The following is a 20301-nucleotide window of genomic DNA, read 5'->3' as shown; positions in this document are numbered from 1 at the left end:
AAGGACGTTATTTTTATCCGCATACACTGGTGCTGGACTTCCTTTTCTGCATGTATTGCCCTGGCTCCGGGCTTTACCGTGCACCGTGAGTGGATACAGCAGGTGAGCTGACCTCAACTAGAACTTGCCATTTACACCCACTCATTGGCAACAAACAAAAAAAAATAATGCACCAAGAATTAAGCAAATAAAATTTCTATGTGTAGATATAATATATGTGACAATAAGGATGATATATGTAGGTTAAGTTTATATGGGAAACTATTCATTTCAATGGTGGGTAATTTCTGAAAAGACCATTGTGCCTCTTCCAGCCCAGCGATGCAGCCTCAGTTATAGCCTGTCAATGGGCAAAATGTCTTTGGGCGCATGTCAGGCAATCTTTCACCTAGAGGTACACAGACCAAAATAATCCTTTGAGGGTTTTTTAGGTAAGCACTTTTACAGCTTCAGCCTTAGTGTCAGCAGTTTGGAAATGTAGTTGAATTTGACATATTCACTTTAAGGCCATGTTCACATGGCGTAAGACACCGGCTGTTCTGTGACCCAGCCGGGTGATCTTTATTTCTGATGAATTAGTATGCGGTCACACGCTCCATTGTGTGAACTGACATGTCGGTGCGGCCGCTATTCAATTAATAGTGGCTGCACAAAACTGACATGTCAGTTTTTCGTGCGTCTGGTTAGAATTCTGCCGGAGCGTTTTCCATGTGTATACGCTCTGGTCGGGATTCCATTTATGCCCAGAGAACGTATGTACTGTATAATTTTATTTATACACAACATACGTTGTGTGAACATGGCCTAAGGGCGCGTTCAGCCTACGGAAATCTGAGCGGAGAACATCCCGTGGATTCCGACGCTTGCCCCAGCGCCTCCCATAGTCTCTATTTTATGGTCAGACAGATTCCACCGTCCGCCCGAAGAATTGACATGTCCAATGTTTGGGCAGAGGTGGAATCCGCCTGACCATAGAATGGAGTCTATAGGACAGGCAGAGATGCGAGCGACGGAATCTGCTGGAACTAGAGCAAATGTACCAGGTACATTACTTTGAGTTTTTTACCTTAACGAATCAGCACAGGGATGCCGGTGGCGCGGCCCTTATTTTGAACCGCCACCCAGTTTCCGTACACTACCCACTCTATTCCCGGTCACCGGCCCGGCATGGGGCACTAGAGGTGGGCCCACAGGCCCCAAGTGTGACGAAACCCCCCTCCCCTCTGTGACGTGGAGCTGGGTCACAGAGGGAAGAGGTGATCGTCAAACTGGGTAACAGACGGGCCGCCTCCTGCGCTTTAGGCTAAGCCTGTGACTGAGAATAGACCAGCGCTGTGCGCAATAGCCAGGCCGTAGTTAAAAAAAAAGGACTGTGCCACCGACATCCTCGCTTTAAGGGGCCCATCTGAAGGGGAGGCACTAATATTTGGGTTAGAAAACTGTCTGGCAAGTAAAGTGATTTAAAGGTGGAAGATTAGTGGGGAAAGAGGGCACGGGCACCCTTTAAGGGCCCTATTCTCCAGACAGGTATGTGGCCACCACTTGCTCCTGGTGGCCCCTTTCACCAGAATATGATCTAATAGCGACTATGGGGGAGACTCATCAAATATGGTGTAAAGTGAAACTGGCTCAGTTGCCCCCGGCAACCAATCAGATTCCACCTTTCATTCCTCACAGACTCTTTGGAAAATAAAAGGTGGAATCTGATTGGTTGCTAGGGGCAACTGAGCCAGTTTCACTTTACACCCTGTTTGATAAATCTCCCTCTATATTCAGCACAGATGTCAAGCTCAGGCCCTCCAGCTGTTACAAAACTACAATTCCCATCATGCCATGCTATGTAAAGCTTTAGCTTTGGCTGTCCTGCCATGATGGGAATTGTAGTTTTGTAACAGCTGGAGGGCCTGAGTTTGACACCCCTGGATGTATATTTTATTGAAATACACCCGCCTACAGTACGCCATGGTATAGGTTGGCACATCTTACAGGTATGCCAGTTGTGTGGGCAAAACCTGAAGTGAATGAGGTAAAAAGTACCAAACCCCCCCAGTGCCAGTCTGTGAGTAGGGATCAGTGAGGTCAGTGTTATAACTATAGAGGGAGGTCACGTGCTGCATATTACTAGCAGCCGGCTAGTTTCCTCCCCCTATAGCCCCGCCCCCTGACTCCCGAGAGCCTCTTCGCCTGTCATCTCTCCGCGCACACAGGAACCTCACATCTGCGCGCTTGTTTCCGGCCGGTCGCAGTGCCGGGTTGCACAGCTCTGTATCCGTGTGAGCTGAGGTTACTGGAGTCAGAGCCGGGGAGAAATCTGGAGGCAGGCGGCATGAATGCGGCGGCGTGCAGTGCGCTTCTCCGGGTGTGCCGGCAGGGGAGCCGGGCCTGGTGGGTTACCTTCTCGGAGCTGTGTACGGGGCTGGCTGACACCGCCATGATGTTATATACATAGAGCAGCGCATGTACACAGCATTCTATGGCGTTCTGTATAGGAGACCATACATAGCTGGGGACACAGCTCCGGTCCTTTGCTGTTCTATAGGATTGAGGTGTGGGCTTAAAGGGGTATTACACTGGTTCTTTCTGGGCCTTAAAGGGGTACTCTCACCTCAACAAACATAGTTATAATCCTCAACTTGAAGTTTCACTGGCAGTATAAGAAAAACTTTTGACGTGTCAAAAGTTTTGATCGGTCCAGATCAGACCCAAACTGATCATGAGAACGAGCGGGGAGAAGACTGCGCTGTGTTGGTGAAACCATTCGGGCCCCATTGACTTACATAGACTAACTCGACTGATCACGTGACTCCTGTATCTGTATCGGTCTGGACACTCAGACCCAGACCGATCAAAACTATAGTTTTGTTTTTTTTTAGAGATCAGTGACCCTTTAAATACTTTTGCAAATACAGTCATGTAGCAAACTTGTCTCCTTCCCCTGAAATGCTGCTCTTTTCCTCCCATTGTTGACAGCTCGTTGTCTAGGTTACCAACCACCACTCTGCTCTTAAAGCAGAGGCCTGGCTGGTGTATATATAGCTGTAATGTAGATATAGTGTGTGTGTGTATCTATACACTGTATAATATAAATATGTATACTTTATATATACACCAGCCAAACACTGCTTTTAGAGTAGAGTGGTGATTGGTAACCTAGACAACGAGCTGTCATCAATAAAAGGGAAAGTGCAGCATATCAGGAGAAGGAGACCAGTTTGCTAATTGAATCTATTTGCACAAAATTTTTGGACGTCCCCTACGAGTATGACTATATTAGTTAGGAGGGAATACCCCCTCTTGATCAGCCCAGATATCTGTAAGGAATAAGGACTTGAGTGTTGATGTGTTTTCCAGCATCCTATTTTTGGATTAGAATATATGAAGTTATTCACGTCATCAGTTGCAAGGTTTAGGGGGGGTCTGAGTGCCAGCACACTTGCTGATCCACAGTATTACAGTAGGTTATGGCGCTTGTGCTGTAGCCTCTTACTGTCATTATGAGGAGTGAGATAAATAAAAGGTTTATAACTCTGAAAATGATCTCTGAAAACTTTTTTTCTGCAGTCCGCCTTGGATATGGAGACGTGAAAGTCATTGGCAAACTTCTCTCCTCGGCCTTCGTTCAGTACTTCCTATGAGGTAAGAGAATAACCAAGCCTGGTTTATTGGACAGCGGCTCTGTTCACGTTGGGATCTTTCAGGTTACTGTAGCATGAGCAGGCAGAATAGCAAAACCTGAAAATCCGTGTTGTATTTGCTATTTTTTATTCATATTAAGTTTCCTCTTTAAACCACCTTTAGAGCTGAACCAAAGAAGAAGAAGAAAGTAGATCCGAAGAGGGAACAAATAGCAAAGGAGCGCTTAAGGAAGAAGCTTAAGAGACTGGAGCGTATTCCACCTGAATTTATACCTATTGAAGACTTTACACCATCTGCAAAATTCTTGGATGAAAGCAGGTAAATTGATAAAAGGGGTTTAGAAGTTAATGGAATGCATTAATACATTGTGTTTTTACCTTTTATTTTTCAGTTAGCGAACATAGTCTTAGGGTCCTTTTACACAGCCCGACATGGGGCGGTGCAAGGATGCAAATGGGCGCCGATCAGCAAGATCAGCGCTTGTTTGCAGTGCCTTTACACAGCACAATTAATCAAGCAGTCGGCCCACATGAACGATCCTCATATCATTCAAGCAGCCATGGAAGCTGACAGTACAGAAATGTATGTATATAGGATATGCATATATCCATGCTGTCAGTTTCCAGTTCACCAAAGTAGTGTATACTTACCATCAGCGCTGCTTTTAATCCGGCATTGTTAGTTTCCGCCCTGCCGCTGCTTTAACTATAGGCCACTCCTCTAGAAGAAATTATAGCCGAAGGAGGTGATAGATGTGTTAAAGGCGTAATAATATATTTCTTTGAGCTCTGATGTCTTCACTGGGGCGGAGATGCGCAGTCCAATTTCCACTACCTGTTTCCTTTACTGCGCATCGCCAGTCCAGCGAAGACCTTGGAGCTCGGAGAAATACAGGGGCGGTCCCTCAGTGACCCTGCAGGTCCTGCACTGTGATCATGCTCAGTGAGGTGTGATTACAGATGATACCTTCCCGCTGGCCCTGACTAGTTTGGAAGAATGTATTATACTCAGCCCACAGGTACAATACTCTTTTTAGAAAACACTGGGTGTCATGCACTCCAAATATAGTGGCCACTATATTTTAAGTGAATGACACCCAGTGCATAATATTCAGCACAGTTCTCCAGTCTGAGCTTAGTATATTCTATTATAGATATTGTAAGGAGGATCATATCCCCTATGATAGTGTAGGTACCTCTTTAGGTGTTCAGATTTACATGTGGTATTAAAAACTCTGTGCAGCCTGGTATATATAATCTCAGAGTTTTGGGGGTACATTTCGTATGCTGCACCAATGGGGTGCACACAGCACTTACACAAAGAGTGACAGAATATGGAGCTATTGTGAATCTGATTTATGAAAATGATTTTATTTGTAGAATTAGGAAACTACCACAGCTTTCTGAAGAAGAAAAAGAAAGACGGGCATTACTTATTAAAAAATGGTCTTGGAGTAAGCAGCAAGAACATGATGCAGAACACGGGGGAATTGCATCCCTATTGGAATCGCAAAGAAAAGCTCTGGAAGAATTGCGTCTAGAGTCAGAGGAGCTCTACAATGCCGCTATCCGTTGTGACACAGGATTGTTACCTTTGGAAAATGCTGGACCATGTAACACTCCCCCTATTTCCAAATACAATCCTCCAGATGGGAAGTACAATGACATAACCAAAGTGTACACCCAACAATAAGGGGACAAGTCTGACTCTGATCTGGAACGTTGGCACTTCTAAGTTTGAAGAAAGCAACAATGGACTTGACTTTTGTTCTGTGTTTTTTTTTTTTTTATGTAAAAAAGTACTTAATAGTTACACAAATAAAATCTGCCTAAGTTACTGTTATGATAAGGAATGTAATAAAATGTTTTAATCTGTATAAAATTGAACCTACACAGCATTAAAATGTTAAGTACTTTTCCAAGGACACATGTCTGGTTAGGGCCTGGTTCATGCAAGAAAAAATAATAATATATAGTAATAGAGTATAGAGATGACCACAACGCGAGCGTGCTCTAGTCCAGTCTGGAGTTGGATGCAGCCATAGGGAGCCTTGGAAAACATGGATACAGCCATAGGCCATAGTCTATATTGTTTTTTTTCCTTGACTCCCTAGGGCTGCATCCAACTTCTTCAGCCACCAGTATGCAATTGTCAAACGATCAGGTTCGAGTTGTGTTAATCTCTAATAGTTCTATGAAATTGCAAAAAGAATGCATTGGATGTTCCGGTCTAAGTTGATAAATGATGCACAGAATGCGGCACTGTGATACCCTATAACTATTGGAGACAACTGTATGAAAACTAGCTCAAGGGCCTTCCAACCAATCAGAAAAGTTCTTGGAAATATGAACATTATATACACCTTCTCCACTTTCTGTCTGCACTTATTCTATTTGGGGATTTAGTTTCTTTCCTCAGTATATTGTAGACCTTTCTTTACTGTACACAAGATAATATTTTTATTTGTTGTCTTGGAACATTACTTTATGTGCAAGTTGTGGGTTTAGATAAGTATTTGTTCCTTTAACAAAAACATTTAGCGACTATTTACAAAAAGCTACAAAACTATGTGAAAATTTAGAAAAATAAGCATTTTGGGAAATTTTAAATTCTCTACTTATAACAAAGGTAGTCATGCTACTTAAAGAGGACCTGTCACCCCCCATGCCGGGGTGACAGGCTCCCGACCCCCTTTTAGATCCCCCTATACTTACGTGATCCCGCCGGGTCCCGGAGATTTCAGCGCCCGAAGCCCAACGCGCGTGCTGAGAGATGAGTCCGATGCCCATAGAAAATGATGGAGCATCAGACTCCCCATTCATTCTCTATGGGCGCCTGACTCTGCTGTCAGCGCGTGCGCCGGGCTTCGGGAGCTGATATCTCTGGGATCCAGCCGGTTTAGGAAGCGGGACCCGGTGGGATCACGTAAGTATAGGGGGATCTAACAGGGGGTCGGGAGCCTGTCACCCTGTCACGGGGGGTGACAGGTGTCCTTTAAATTTTTTACATTTAAAGGGTAACTGTCAGCTGGTTAGATGAATGTAACCTACTGATAGCTCCCTATATGGCATGGGGTGCTGAGGAGGAAGGTATGTGTCTTGCTGTCGCCCTTGGTGCCACTCCTATGCACTTTGTCTTTTACTCCTCGGTTCAGTAAGACCATTAAGAGCACTGCCCCGCCTCCATAGCAACGATCCGCCGCCGGATTGGCGCGGTAGGTGCAGAGCAGTGCTCCTAACAGTGTTACAGGACTATGGAGTATATGACTAAGTGCACGCCAACAACGCTGAGGAGGAAGGTAAGAGACATACTTTTATCTTCACCATCTCCTGCTCAAGAGGGACATATCAGCAGAATAGATTTGTTGATAGTTCCCCTTTAAGGGTGCGTTCACACGTAACAGATCCGCAGCGGATTTCTTGCTGCAAATTCGCAGTGAGATCCGCTGCGGATCCGTGCCCTGTATGCCCTGTGGGCATGTACATCTTGCTGCGAGTTTGTCCGCAGCCCGCCCCGTTAACCTCCAGCCGCCGGAGCCTATACTGCACCTGGTCCCCACTCCGGCTTGCTTCGGGGGTTCCCGGCATGTCCTGCTTCGCCAATCAGTGCGCTGCCCCGCTGCAGCACACTGATTGACTGAGCGGGACGTGAAGACACCGGGAGCCCCGAAGCAAGCCGGAGCGGGGAGCAGGTGATGTATAGGCTCCGGCGGCTGGGGGTTAACGGGGCGGGCTGCGGACAAACTCACAGCATGATGTCCATCCTGCTGTGGGTTTGTCTGCCCATAGGGCGTACAGGGCAGGGATCTGCAGAGGATTTGTTACGTGTGAACGCACCCTAAAGCTATGTTTGCACATGGTATTTCCATCAGTCTTTTTTTAACCAAAACCCGGAATGGCTTCAAAAAACAAACTGTCTAATCTTTCCACTATAATTTTGTCCTGTTAGTTTTTTGGTTGGGGGAAAAAAAAACAGATCAAAAGACTGACTTTGGCCATGCAATTTTAATAAAAATTTCCAACATCAATTTTTTAAGGGACCTGTTCATTTTGGAATTGGATTCAACAGTGCCTTTACACAGATTAATCTGACACATTATTGAAGCCAAAGCCAGGAACAGACTATAAACAGAGAACAGATCATAAAGGAAAGACTGAGATTTCTCCTTTTTAAATCCATTTCTGGCTTTGGCTTCAAAAATCTGTCAGCTAAATCTGTGTGTGTAAATGCAGCCTAAGAGGCCTGTATGCTAGTAACTGCCATAAGCCACCCCATTTTTGCACCTCTCGAGGAATGCACAGCAGGGTTTGGGAATTTTGTTAACCCTTAAAGTGGTTCACAAGAATTAAAGCAAAGTGAGGGTGTAGTTCTAAAATTTTAATTTTCTGACAAAAGTTCAAATTGCTTTCACTGCACCATCTTCGTTACGTCACTTCCGGCGGCAGGCCTCCTCCGCCGGATGTAGACGCCACTGTGGCACACGTCACTTCCGGTATGCCGTGATTGAAGCAGCCTGGCACTATATAGAGGCTGCAAGGGGGACAGCAGACAGGTCTTTCCCTAGGTTAGATCTCGTGCTGTTAGTGTATCTGACGCCTGTGCACCTACACCTCTGTTCTGGATTGCATACTAATGTTAGTAGGTTCATTGCTGCCATCTAGTGGCAGAATTTATTTATGAAGTTTTTTCCTATAGAATAGGTCTATTGGGAATTGATAAGGAATTTTTATTTCAGATGTCTGAAATGGAGACCAGCCCTTCTGCTAAGAGGCCTGGGAAAAGAAAGCATTTCACCTGTGCTGATTGTGAGTCTCCTCTTCCAGACGGCTATGAATACTGTATGAAGATCTGCTGATACAGATAAGATTAAATCCTTTATTCCTTATACATATTCATGTAGGACTATGTATAACAGTGCGATGTACATCCTGCTGGCCTAAACCCAACGAAGAGCCTGACGTTCAGGACGTAGTTATTTGGGTCAAGGATTATGTTAAAAAAACCCTTGCGGCGAAAGATACTTGCCCTGTTTGTCCTAAGAAAAAGAGTAAACAGAGTATTTCTTCCTCTACTTCTCAGTCTGTAAGTATATTTTTTAATGGCTGAGAACGCACTGGTATTCAGTTGCCTAAGGTGTATATTCTGTATTCTACCCTAGGGGTCTGAATTGAAGATAATAGATGAGGTTAAAACATCCTCCTCTTCTGAATCATCTTCCACATCAGAAGATGAAAAAGAATTATTCAAGGGGTACTTCAATGAGGACTGGATTTACAAGCTTCGTAAAGCTGTTCAGGCAGAGATCCACCCGGAGGAATTAGAAGAAGGCACGTCCTCCACTAAAAAGCCAAGGGTTTTTCATGTAGGAGAGACTTCCATGGCAATGTTACAAACTGAGTGGAAGAAGCCGGAAAAAGCTCTGGTTCTGAGCAAGAGGTTCAAGACTTTATATGTTCTCAATGAAGAACAATGTAAGGAATGGATTGAACCTCCTAAAGTGGACATGGCCATAGCCAAATTGTCCAAGTGCACGGTTTTACCAGCAGAGGATGGGTCAAACATGAAAGACCCTATGGACAGAAGAGTCGAAGTAGCCCTTAAAAGATCCTATACTGCGGCTGCTGCCCAAAGGGCGGTTTCTATATTTTCTTTTAAGATCTCTAGAAGCCTCAGAAGATGGCTGGCCAAGGTCCAAGAGAACCTGGAGTCTGGAGTGAGCAGGGACAAGGTCCTTCGCTCCTTCAAAAAGGTAAATATGGCTATAGATTTTCTCTGTAATGCAGCATCCCAGGGGACTAGACTAGCGTCCAAAACTATGGCCCTCTCCACTGCGGGTAGAAGGGCATTATGGTTGAAACCCTGGGTTGGGGACGCAAACTCAAAATTCCAGTTGTGCAATATGGAGTTCCAACCGGGAAGACTGTTTGGAGCTGAGCTGGAAAAACTGATGGAGGAGATGTCAGATAAAAAGGGAATCGTTGCCACTTTCCATAGATCACGTGAGTCCTTTCGGGGAGCAAGGTCGCTTCAGCGTGGAAGAGGCAGATATCAATACAGAGGGAGAGAAAGAAATTATGCCAGAAGAGGATCCGGCAAACAACAGAATAAGGATAATAAAAAACCCGACTTCTGACGCCAGAGGTATCCCAGTAGGAGGGCGGCTAACCCTGATTCTCTAGTACTATTAGCCTGGAATTGAAGACAAGAGGATCTGGATGCAACACATGTCCTGTCAACTCAAACAAGACAGTCCCTAATGTGGTGGAGGCAGGTAAAACATGAAGCTTTGATTTCAGGGCCACATTGGGTGACCATTACGACGGATGCTTCAGGCACAGGAAGGGGTGCCCATCTTTTAGACAACACAGTTTTAGGAATCTGGAGCCCACAGGAATCTATCCTTCCCTCCAACTTAAGGGAACTCAGAGCAATTTATCTTGCTCTTCTTCATTTCACTCCTGTTATAGTACACAGAGCGTTCAGAATCAGGACAGACAACATAGCCTGTGTAGCCTACCTGTACAAGCAAGGAGGTACCAGATCTCCTTTACTTCTCAAGGAGGTGGAGAAGATCTTCAGATGGGCAGAAACCAGGGTGATCAGGTTATCTGCAATTCATATCAGAGGCATACACAATACTCTAGCGGATCGACTGAGTCAAGGTCTTACAGTCCCAGGAGAATGGTCACTTTGGAGGAAGGTGTTCATTTAGCTAACACACAGATGGGGATTCCCTCAAATAGATCTCATGGCATCAGCAGACAATGCCAAACTGACGCAGTTTTGTTCCCTGTATACGTCGGACAACCCGACCGTGGTGGATGCGATGACAATCTTCCCTCCTATCTCCATGATTCCCAGAGTTCTGACGAAGATCAGAATGGATCAGGCGTCAGTGATCATGATAAGACCTTTCTGGCTGAAAAGGTCATGGTTCACCCTGCTCATAAACATGAGCAGAGGGAACCTTTTAAAACTTCCTCTCTATCCAGATCTAATATCCCAGGGACAACTTCTATGCAGGGACCTAGCCAGCCTCAGCTTGACAGCTTGGAGGCTAGAGGGCTCATATTAGAGTCTGGTCTTTCCGAGAAGGTTTTGCATACTCTTTCTCATGCACGGAGTTATGTCACAAATAAATCCTATTTGCGAATATGGAGGATATTCCAGGCTTGGTGTTCTACTAAAGAAATTGATTCATCTAAACCCTCTACTCCACAGATACTGGATTTTATTCAAAAAGGGTTTGATAGGGGTCTCAAGCCTGGATCCATTAAGGTACAGATAGCAACCCTTTCGGCGCATCTAAACTTACGTCTGTTCCAGAGTATGGAAATCAAGAATTTTGTCAAGGCTGTAACCAGACTAAGACCTAACTTGGTAAGGCAAGTGGACACTTGGGACTTGTCCTTGGTGTTAAGACGCCTATGCCTTTCTCTATTTCAACCCCTGGAAGAAACAGACTACAAATTCCTCTAATTTAAGGTGGCCTTTTTTTTATTGGCAATCACGTCTGCCAAGAGAGTTGGAGAAGTACAAGCACTTGGCTCCATTCCTCCTTATGTCATATTTTCACAAGATAAGGTCATTCTGCGGTTCCTTCCAGGTTTTCTTCCGAAAGTGGCATCCTTTTCCAACATCAATCAGCCTGTGATACTACCTGTATTCTCTCCTACTGGATCATTTCAAGAAGAATTAGATCTTTCCCCGTTGGACGTGTCAAGATCTATCAAAATATATTTGGAGAGAGTACGCGCTTTCCGTAAGGAAGAAAAATTTTTTATCCTATTTGCAGGGCAAAACAAGGGGAAGAAAGCTTCAAAACCTTCCATATCTCGATGGATCTGTGACTCCATCGCCCTGTGTTATTCTACTGCCGACCTAGCTCCACCAAAATTCACTAGAACACATTCCACCAGGGCAGGAGCTTCAAGCTGGGCCGAGCTCTGTGCCTCTGTGCCACTGGAGGTTATATGCCAGGTGGCTACCTGGTCATCTCTTTAAACCTTTGTAAAACATTACAGGTTGGAGTCGATTTGTTCAGCAAGGACAACCTTTGCAAGATCTGTACTGTCTGCAGCTGTACTTAATAACCCACCCAATGAGGAGCATTTTTAGTCTCCCACCTACCGGTCAGACTTGCCAGTAAATATAGTGTCTTTTTGAGGGGGGTAGGTATGATCAGGTCTGGTATGGCTGTGACGCCTGGAGCTATTACCTACCTATTTCCTTCAGACAATATGCAGACGGCTCTAATCATTGAATCTATGTGGAAATTTATGTTTTAAGCAGTTAAAAACCATGAAAAACGCGATCCAGACAATGGTTCTACATGTATAAAAAAAGCATGTGGCCGAAACCACTCTCCCTCACGCTCCCCAAGATGGGGCGTCTTCAGGTTTAGTGCCTAGGGCAGCAGCAGCTGTTAATTTGGCCCTGGAGGTGGGGATCATAGGTATGGAAAGGGTTCATGGGTTTTAGACTGTGAGACAGGCTCTGATCTCTCGTCACTTTAGTGTGTAGCAGCTGATTGCCGGTCACATGATCCAAAAAAAGGGGGGGACTAACTGTTACCATTACCGGACTTTAATCTAAGTACCCAAAAAGTGATTTACTGGTACATGGCCTGAATGAGTGGACAGTAGGAACCAGTCAGTAACTGTGCGTTCTGGTGTGGAAAGTTACAGTACCTCTTTCCACACCAGTGTGTTCCAGTTCTTACCAGCGGCTTTATGTCCTGCAGGAAGTGGTGTATACTTTCCAGTCTGACACAGTGCTCTCTGCTGCCACCTCTGTCCATGTCAGGAACTGTCCAGAGCAGGAGAGGTTTTCTATGGGGATTTGCTACTGCTCTGGACAGTTCCTGACATGGACAGAGGTAGCAACGGAGAGCACTGTGTCAGACGGTAAACAATACACCACTTCCTACAGGACATACAGCAGCTGGTATATACTGGAAGACTTGAGATTTTTGAATAGAAGTAATTTACAAATCTGTATAACAGTTGATATGAAAACATTTTCCTCCTCCGGAGTACCCCTTTAATGTATCTATGAACAAACAGCAGTCTTAGTACAGAATTCAATATTTATCAGTGTGACTGTAGTCTGAATCCTTTGTTTCATCATCACTAACAGTTGTGTTCTGTCCCACATCTGCTCTGGATTCAGCTCTTAGGATCCAACCTGTCCCAGCACAGGATTTTCGATGAGGTCATTAGGAGTTTGTAAGGAAGCTTTGCTAAAAGGAAACAGGGACACAGAGGCAAGTTGGGGGTGCTGAGCAGGGGTCTAAAAAAAGAGGGCCTAAGACAGTAGTCTAGATGAGAGAGCGAGGACCATGAGAATGAATCAGGGACCTTGGAGTCTAATCCGGCTAATGTCTCCATTGTAAGCATACATTCTAAGCCAACATTCTAGGCTTTAGCTTCTGCTGCCCAAGCATGATGGGAATTGTAGTTTTGCAACAGCTGGAGGGCCGGAGGTTCCCCATCCCTGTTCTAAGCCTTCATTAGTGCTATGTCTGCGGCACAAGGAAAGTCTGATAGATTCATGACCCTGCCTCAGTGTCACACAGGGTCTCTATTGAATGGCTCCCGCACCTCCGCTTCCCTCGCTCAAAGAATTTACACTGTATCTCCACTCTACAGGTAGTTAGCCACCATACTGTATGTCTCACTGTTGTTAGGCTTCTATACTGTAAGTTTCCCTGTATTTAGGACTTCATACTTTATACCTCCCTCCTCCCTCTGTAGCTGTTTCCCCATGCTAAATCCCCTCTCTGGAGTAAGGGCCTATTCCACAGGAGCGATAATCGGCCGATTTTTGCTCTGTGGAATACAGAGAACGATCAGCCGATTATTGTGTCATCGGCTGATCGTTAATTTAGGTTCAGACCTTAAATCGTCATTCGCCACCAGCGCATCGCTACGGTTGAATAGCGGTGCGAGGCGGCGACCGACGATTTCAGCTGAACCATACATTACCTGTCCGGGCTGCAGGTCTTCTTCTCCCAATCCCGCGCGGCAGCATCGGCTTTGGAGCAGAGCTGTCTGAACGTACAGACCGCTCAGCCAATCACTGTCCGGAAACACCATGGCCAGTGATTGGCTGAGCGGTCTGTCAGTTCAGACAGTTCCGCTCCGAAGCCGATGCTGCCGCGCAGGACGGGAGAAGAAGACCTGCAGCCCGGACAGGTAATGTATGAAACAAGGACTGCAAGGACATTGGTAACAATGTCCCTGCAGCCCTTGTTTCACGATCATCGGGGCCGTGGAATAGGGCCCTAAGGCCCCCATAATATATACCTTCCCCTACCCCAATAGTGTTTACCTCCCTCCCCCGCTGTAATTGTCCCCCCTCCCCCATACTGTATACATCCCCCTCTGCAGGTTTTCCCCATACTGTATTCCTCCCTCCCCCTCTGTACCATGTACCTTCTGCCCCCCCCATATGTAATGTCCCCCCTACTATGCATCTTCTTACCCCTTCTGCCTCCCTTGCAGCTTGTGTTGAGCAGGTGGGGGTGGAGCATAACACGTCTGGCTCTGATTGGCTGATGCTCAGCCTGTAGGGCTTACTATTGGAGTAGGGCTTATATTTCAAGCCTACTCCAAAAAGCCACAAAATGAAGCTAGGCCTTATTTTCAGGGTAGGTCTTATTTTTGGAGAAACACAGTAGGAAATCAAAATCTTTATTTCTAGACACAGGTGTTTTCATAATAAAAAAATATCTTAGTCTTTATCTGCAGAGTTTTAAAACAGCAGGTGTATGTGTACATAACCCAAGTACAAATAAATTAGGGAGATGACATAGATGAAGGGTCGGAGGGGTGCGGGAGTATTTCTGCTCTCAGAAGTCTTCCTACTGAGGCTTCTCTCTGTCCAGAGGTAGATGCCAGTCTACAGGAGGTCCGGTTCTCATGGTCCACACTGGGTTGGGCGTCTGTCTCTCATTTTCCCTCGCTTTCTCGCTCTGTATTAGAGCCTCCTGGGAAGAAGAAGAGAGACATTTTTGATCAGACTATTGTTGGCCTGATAAAAAAAAGAAAATCTACAAATGTTAACTGAACAACAACATTTTAATTGCTCCTATCCTCAAATACAAGTACAGTGGTGCCTTGGATTACGAGCATAATTTGTTCCGGGACTGTGCTTGTAATCCAAATCCACTCTTAAACCAAAGCAAATTTTCCCATAAGAAATCATAGAAATGCAGACAATTGGTTCCACACCCCAAAATAATGATTTATTATTCTGAATAAAATGATTTATTATTCTGAATAAAATGTAAAACAAACATTCAGAAACAGCAGAATATTTGATATTATAAGTTACTGTACAGTAATGGAGAGGATGGGAAACACAAGGGCGGACAGAGACTGCAGGGAGCATGAAGGAATGAGCAGGGCAGATAGCAGTACTCTGTCCGGGGAGAGAGGGGTTACAGCTATGGAGAGATTACCTCCACAGTCCTGTCCCCTTATGCAAGCCCCAGCCTGAAGTGGATCTGCTATGATTTGGAATGTGAGGAAGACTTCCTGGGTCAGAGTACAGGGCTGTAGACCCCGCTATGCAGACTATGCCCCTCCTCCACTCCCCCTCCCACCCAGTACAGGGAGCTCTTACACCAAAGCAATGCTCTTACACCAAGTCACAATTTTGAAAAACTGTGAGCTCTTAAACCAAAACGCTCTTAAACCAAGTTACTCTTAAACCAAGGTACCACTGTATATATAATATAGGGGGAATATGTGGCTGCTGTTTATCTCCAGAGGAAAAGATCTAATCTGCTCCCAACATATTTCCAATAATTTCTTTTAATGTGAAGCACTTCATATGGCAACTGCTCGGCTCCTGTGCCCGTTTCATCAGAGGATGTACTGGCACGTACCATATACAGCACCACTAAAATGGAAGCGTCAGTACGTGATCCGGCGGGAAGGGGTTAAAGGCGTTTTCTGGGCAAAATGTACCGATGAGCTATCCACTGAACGGCAGGGTGGAGACACCCAAGCTGATCAGCTGTTCAGCACCCACACTACACAGTGAATGGACTTTGTCCGTTTATTGTGTAGCGGTTGTGATGTGTATCTGCAGCTCGGGTCCCATTCAAGTGAATAGGAGCTGAGTTGCAGCTATACATCACCACCACTACACAATGAACTGAGACTGTAAAGTAAAAACTACTATAAACTACTGTAAAGTAAAATTGTCTTAGTTGCCCCTCGCAACCAATCAGATTCCACCTTTCATTTTTCAAAGAGTCTGTGAGGAATGAAACGTGGAATCTGATTGGTTGCTAGGGGTAACTGCAACAGTTCTATTTTACACATGTTTGATAAATCTCCCCCTAAGAGTCTTATTAGACTAAGCGATTTTTAACTATTATGGATAAACGATCACAAACAAGATTGTTATCATTGAGCTGAAATCGTTCACCATATTACAGAGAACGATGGTCGTTAGTTACTACGATCGTTTACTCCATATAATCCCAACAAAAGAAGGAACAATGTGCAATTACACTGAACGGTTATGCTGGGTTTATACGGAACGATTATCGTGCAAATTTGCACGATAACCATCGAATTCGAACGATAATCGTACGTGTAAACGCAGCAAACGATCGGACTAGCGAGAAATAGTTCATTTTGATCTTTTAACTTGTTCTTAAATCGTCGTTCGCAAAAAATTCGCCGATCGTTCCGTGTAAACAGTTGTTCACTGATTTTACCTATGTGCGAGATAGGCTTAAGCGATCGGAAAACAAATTTTCTGTACGATATATCGTTCCATCTAAACGCTGATCGTTATAAAAGAAAAATTGTTACTTAGAAATCGTTAATCGTACGATTGGGCGAATTATTGCTCCGTGTAAACCCAGCATAAGTGAAGAATTGTGGAATTAGGGTCCATTTACACAGAAAGATTATCTGACAGATTATCTGCCAAAGATTTAAAGCCAAAGCCAGGAATGGATTTGAAAAGAGGAGAAATCTCAGGCTTTGCTTTATGACCTGATCTCTGTTTATAGTCTGTTCCTGGCTTTGGCTTCAAATCTTTGGCAGATAATCGGTCTGAGTAAATGGACCCTTAATGTGTTCTATAATCTTTTGCATGGACAGCTGGGTAAAGTGCTATAAGGCCACGTTAAAGGGAACATGTCAGCTGCCACGTGCATCCTTACAGCAATTCACTATGACTCAAGGCCCAATTACACTTGCCGACTACTGTTTCGAGTAATAGCGCATGTATAAAAGCAACAATCAGCCAACACACACAATGTCGACTTATTATGGTCTTTCAACATTCCAGAAAATCACGATTTGTGCACCAACGTGTCGCTCAGCCAAACAGGAGTGGCGGCTGACATCCGGTGACTTCAATGGGCAGCCCAAACAATCAAAGGATTGTTCGGATGGCTCCTCCTGCCTGACTGGGCTTGATTGATGAGCCATAGTGCACTGTGGTGAGGGTGTCCAGTGTGTGGTTTAGGCAGCAGGATACAGCTGGTTTTCTTTAAAATATTTTCAGGATTTGCTTTTCATTTAAGTGAACAAGAAAATATTCAGTAAAATGTAGCTTCCTTTAAATTTAAAGCGAATTTACCATCAGGTACATTGACTTTAATATGACCCATGTATACAACGGCGCCAGCGCGGGAAAGCCAGTGCCACAGTCCAGTTGATTTTAATGGAGCTGAATCATAGAGGGGAAGGGATCTTCTCCCACTGGGGGTGGTCCGGCCCACCTCCAGTGCTTCAGCCCCAGACGGTTCCTTTAGATAGAACATACATGGGTCATAATAAAGTGACTGTACCACCAGGCCCAGGCTGAAGCACTGGAGGCGGGCTGACCCACCCTTAGTGGGAGGAAACCCTAGTGGGGGTTTCTTCCCACTAAGGGTGGGTCGGCCCGCCTCCAGTGCTTCAGCCTGGGCCTGGTGGTACAGTCACTTTAAAGCGAATGTACCTTATGGTACATTCGCTTTAAATTTACTACTTTTAAATGTGAACATGGCCCAAGAAAAGTCATGGAATACTAAGTACTATGTTTACAACTGCATTAAATGTCACCTTGGCTGCCTGAGTCTCTCTCTTCTCCCACTCTTTGCATGCCGCGTAGTCCGCCTTCCACTGCTGGCAGGCTGGTTTCCCACCATGAGTGTAGTAATAATGGAAACGGTTCTTTAAGCTCTTGCAGTATTTCCATTCATCCCAATAGTCCTCACAGTCTCGGGGAGGCTTTGAAGAAGAAATATCAGTAAATAGATGAAAGCTATGCATGCCCAAGTATATAATGATCATCTTACTTTATTTAAAGGGGTTGTCCAGCGCTACAAAAACATGGCCACTTTCTTCCAGAGACAGCACTACTCTTGTCTCCAGTTCAGGTGCGGTTGTTTGCAATTAAGCGGTTCTGTCTCTGGAAGCAAGTGGCCATGTTTTTAAAGGGGTACTCTGGCGAAAATCTTTTTCTTTCAAATAAACTGGCTTTAGAAAGTTATATAGATTTGTAATTTACTTCTATTTAAAAATCTTAAGTCTTCCAGTACTTATCAGCTGCTGTATGTCCTGCAGGAAGTGGTGTATTCTTTCCAGTCTGACAGTGCTTTCTGCTGCCAACTCTGTCAATGTCCAGGTTTTCTATAAGAATTTGCTGCTGCTCTGGACAGTTCCTGACATGGACAGAGGTGGCAACAGAGAGCACTGTCTCAGACTGCAAAAAAATACACCACCTCCTGCAGGACATACAGCAGCTGATAAGTATTGGACGACTGGAGATTTTTAAATAGAAGTAATTTACAAATCTCTGGCACTTTCTGAAACCAGTTTATTTGCTGGACCTGACAGCGGAACACACTGTAAATGAACGAATGTAGATGAAGGTAATGACTTACTTGCAAAACTACAATTCCCATCATGCAAAGGCTGTCCCGCCATTATGGGAGTTGTAGTTCTGCAACAGCTGGAGGGCCACAGGTTCATCACCCCTGCTATACAGTATACTGTATCCAGCTGTAACAACCAGTCTACACGTCATATAACATTGTAACATTAGTGCAGGATATATGATCAGTGGCGGTCTCTGGCACCAAGCACCCCAAGCGGTCGCTTGGGGCCCCCAACATCCAAGGGGGCCCCAATGCCCCGCTCTTGTGCTCAAGACGGCTGGACAGGGCCGCTGCCCTGCTCGCTGCTGCCATCTGAACTGTGACTATGAGCACTCGTAATGAGCTCTCATAGTTACATGCAGCAGCACTGACAGGGCGGGAGCCATTGGCTTCCTTCCTGTCAGTCACTCTTGTGGCTGCAGGAAGTGTTTTCCCTGCGGTCACAAGTGGCTCTTTGTCCTTCTGGTGACATCACTGGAGCATCGGCGCCAGGACAAGGGGAGTGCAGCCTCTTGAGATCGCAGGGAAAACCCTTCCTGCGGCCACAAGAGTGAAGAGAAGAGGAGACGCCCGGACCCAGGTGAGTATAAGTGTTTGTTTTATTGTGTTATATACTATATGGGAGGGGGAGCACACAGGGGTCTGTTTAACTGGGGGAGCTCACATCGGGGGTCTATATAAATGGGGGGAGCACCCAGGGGAGCTATATAACAGGTGGAGCACACAGGGGGGGGCTATATATAACTGGGAGAGCACACAGGGGGGCTATAGACTACTGGGGCTTCACAGAGGGGTCTATATACTAATGGGGGCAGCACACAGGGGGTCTATACACTACTTGGGGCAGCAGAATGGGGTCTATACACAGGAGGGCACACAGGAGGTCTATATTCAAGCTGGGGAGTACACGGGGGGCTATATACCACTGGGGGAGCACACAGGGGGTCTATATACTACTGGTGGAGCACACAGGGGTCTATATACTACTGGTGGGGCACACAGGGGGTCCATATACTACTGGGGGAACATACAGGGGGTTTATATACTACTGGTGAGGCACACAGGTGGTCTATATACTGCTGGGGGCAGCACACAGGGGGTCTATATACAACTGGGGGAGCACACAAGGGTCTATATCCAAGTGGGGGAGCACACAGGAGGTCTATATCCAAGTGGGGGAGCACACAGGGGGGCTAAATACCCCTGAGGGAGCACACAGGGGGGCTATTTATTAGTGGGGGAGCACACAGGGGGTATATACAACTGGGGGCAGCACACAGTGGGTATATACGACTGGGGGCAGCACACAGAGGGTCTATATACTTCTGGGGGAGCACACGGGGGGGCTATATATAACTGGGTGAACACACAGGGGTCTATATACTACTGGGGGCAGGACACAAGGGGTATATACTATTGGGGGCAGAACACTAGGAGTATATATTACTGGCGGTAGTGCACAAGGGGTATATACTACTGGGGGCAGCACACAGCGGTCTATTGTTGTGGAGCGCATGTCGAGGGGGTGGGCCCAGACATAACTTCGCTTGGGGCCCCAGAAATGCCAAGACCGCCCCTGTATATGATACTTATACTCATGTCCTTCACCACCGCACTCACCCTCCAGGTGTCAGCCATGGCACACTCTACCAGGGAAAAGGACCTTCCATGACATCATGACCATGTGATCAGTCATGTGACTGGGAGGAGAGAGGGGCTGGGCTTGTCTCTGTGTATAGTAACCATGTGAGCGGATGGCTCCGGTATCT

General features: G+C 45.7%; 2 protein-coding genes across 3 annotated transcripts; one reads left to right on the top strand and one right to left on the bottom strand.

The window, feature by feature from the left end:
• The first annotated feature begins 1855 nt into the window (after positions 1–1855).
• MRPL40 (mitochondrial ribosomal protein L40) lies at positions 1856–5425 on the top strand. Of its 2 annotated transcripts, none has more exons than XM_069964044.1 (4): positions 1856–1988; positions 3562–3636; positions 3799–3954; positions 5016–5425. In XM_069964044.1, exons 2-4 carry the CDS (start codon positions 3632–3634, stop codon positions 5326–5328), a joined length of 474 nt encoding a protein of 157 aa, XP_069820145.1. In that variant the 5' UTR covers positions 1856–1988; positions 3562–3631; the 3' UTR covers positions 5329–5425. The 2 variants fall into 2 exon arrangements, with proteins under 2 accessions (XP_069820145.1, XP_069820144.1); XM_069964043.1 differs by lacking the exon at positions 1856–1988 and adding an exon at positions 2200–2385.
• Positions 5426–14316: 8891 nt separating this feature from the next.
• C3H22orf39 (chromosome 3 C22orf39 homolog) lies at positions 14317–20230 on the bottom strand. The gene is made up of 3 exons (XM_069964042.1): positions 20153–20230; positions 17715–17882; positions 14317–14626 (listed from the first exon to the last, which is right to left on the bottom strand). Exons 1-3 carry the CDS (start codon positions 20168–20170, stop codon positions 14501–14503), a joined length of 312 nt encoding a protein of 103 aa, XP_069820143.1. The 5' UTR covers positions 20171–20230; the 3' UTR covers positions 14317–14500.
• Positions 20231–20301: the final 71 nt, after the last annotated feature.

Source organism: Dendropsophus ebraccatus, chromosome 3 (assembly GCF_027789765.1).
Source record: "Dendropsophus ebraccatus isolate aDenEbr1 chromosome 3, aDenEbr1.pat, whole genome shotgun sequence".
In the NCBI taxonomy this organism is placed as follows: Eukaryota; Metazoa; Chordata; class Amphibia; order Anura; family Hylidae; genus Dendropsophus; species Dendropsophus ebraccatus.
Note: the sequence above shows the minus strand (reverse complement) of the source record. Positions and strands in the feature narration are given on the sequence as shown.

What these genes read in the sequence shown, in the direction of transcription:
- MRPL40 (XM_069964043.1), top strand. Translation starts at nt 2,327, where the DNA reads ATGAATGCGGCGGCGTGCAGTGCGCTTCTCCGGGTGTGCCGGCAGGGG. An exon ending in CGTTCAGTACTTCCTATGAG is followed by an intron (nt 3,637 to 3,798) that starts GTAAGAGAATAA and finishes AACCACCTTTAG; the next exon opens with AGCTGAACCAAAGAAGAAGA. An exon ending in AAATTCTTGGATGAAAGCAG is followed by an intron (nt 3,955 to 5,015) that starts GTAAATTGATAA and finishes TTTTATTTGTAG; the next exon opens with AATTAGGAAACTACCACAGC.
- C3H22orf39 (XM_069964042.1), bottom strand. An exon ending in GAGAGACTCAGGCAGCCAAG is followed by an intron (nt 14,627 to 17,714) that starts GTGACATTTAAT and finishes TCTTCTTCCCAG; the next exon opens with GAGGCTCTAATACAGAGCGA.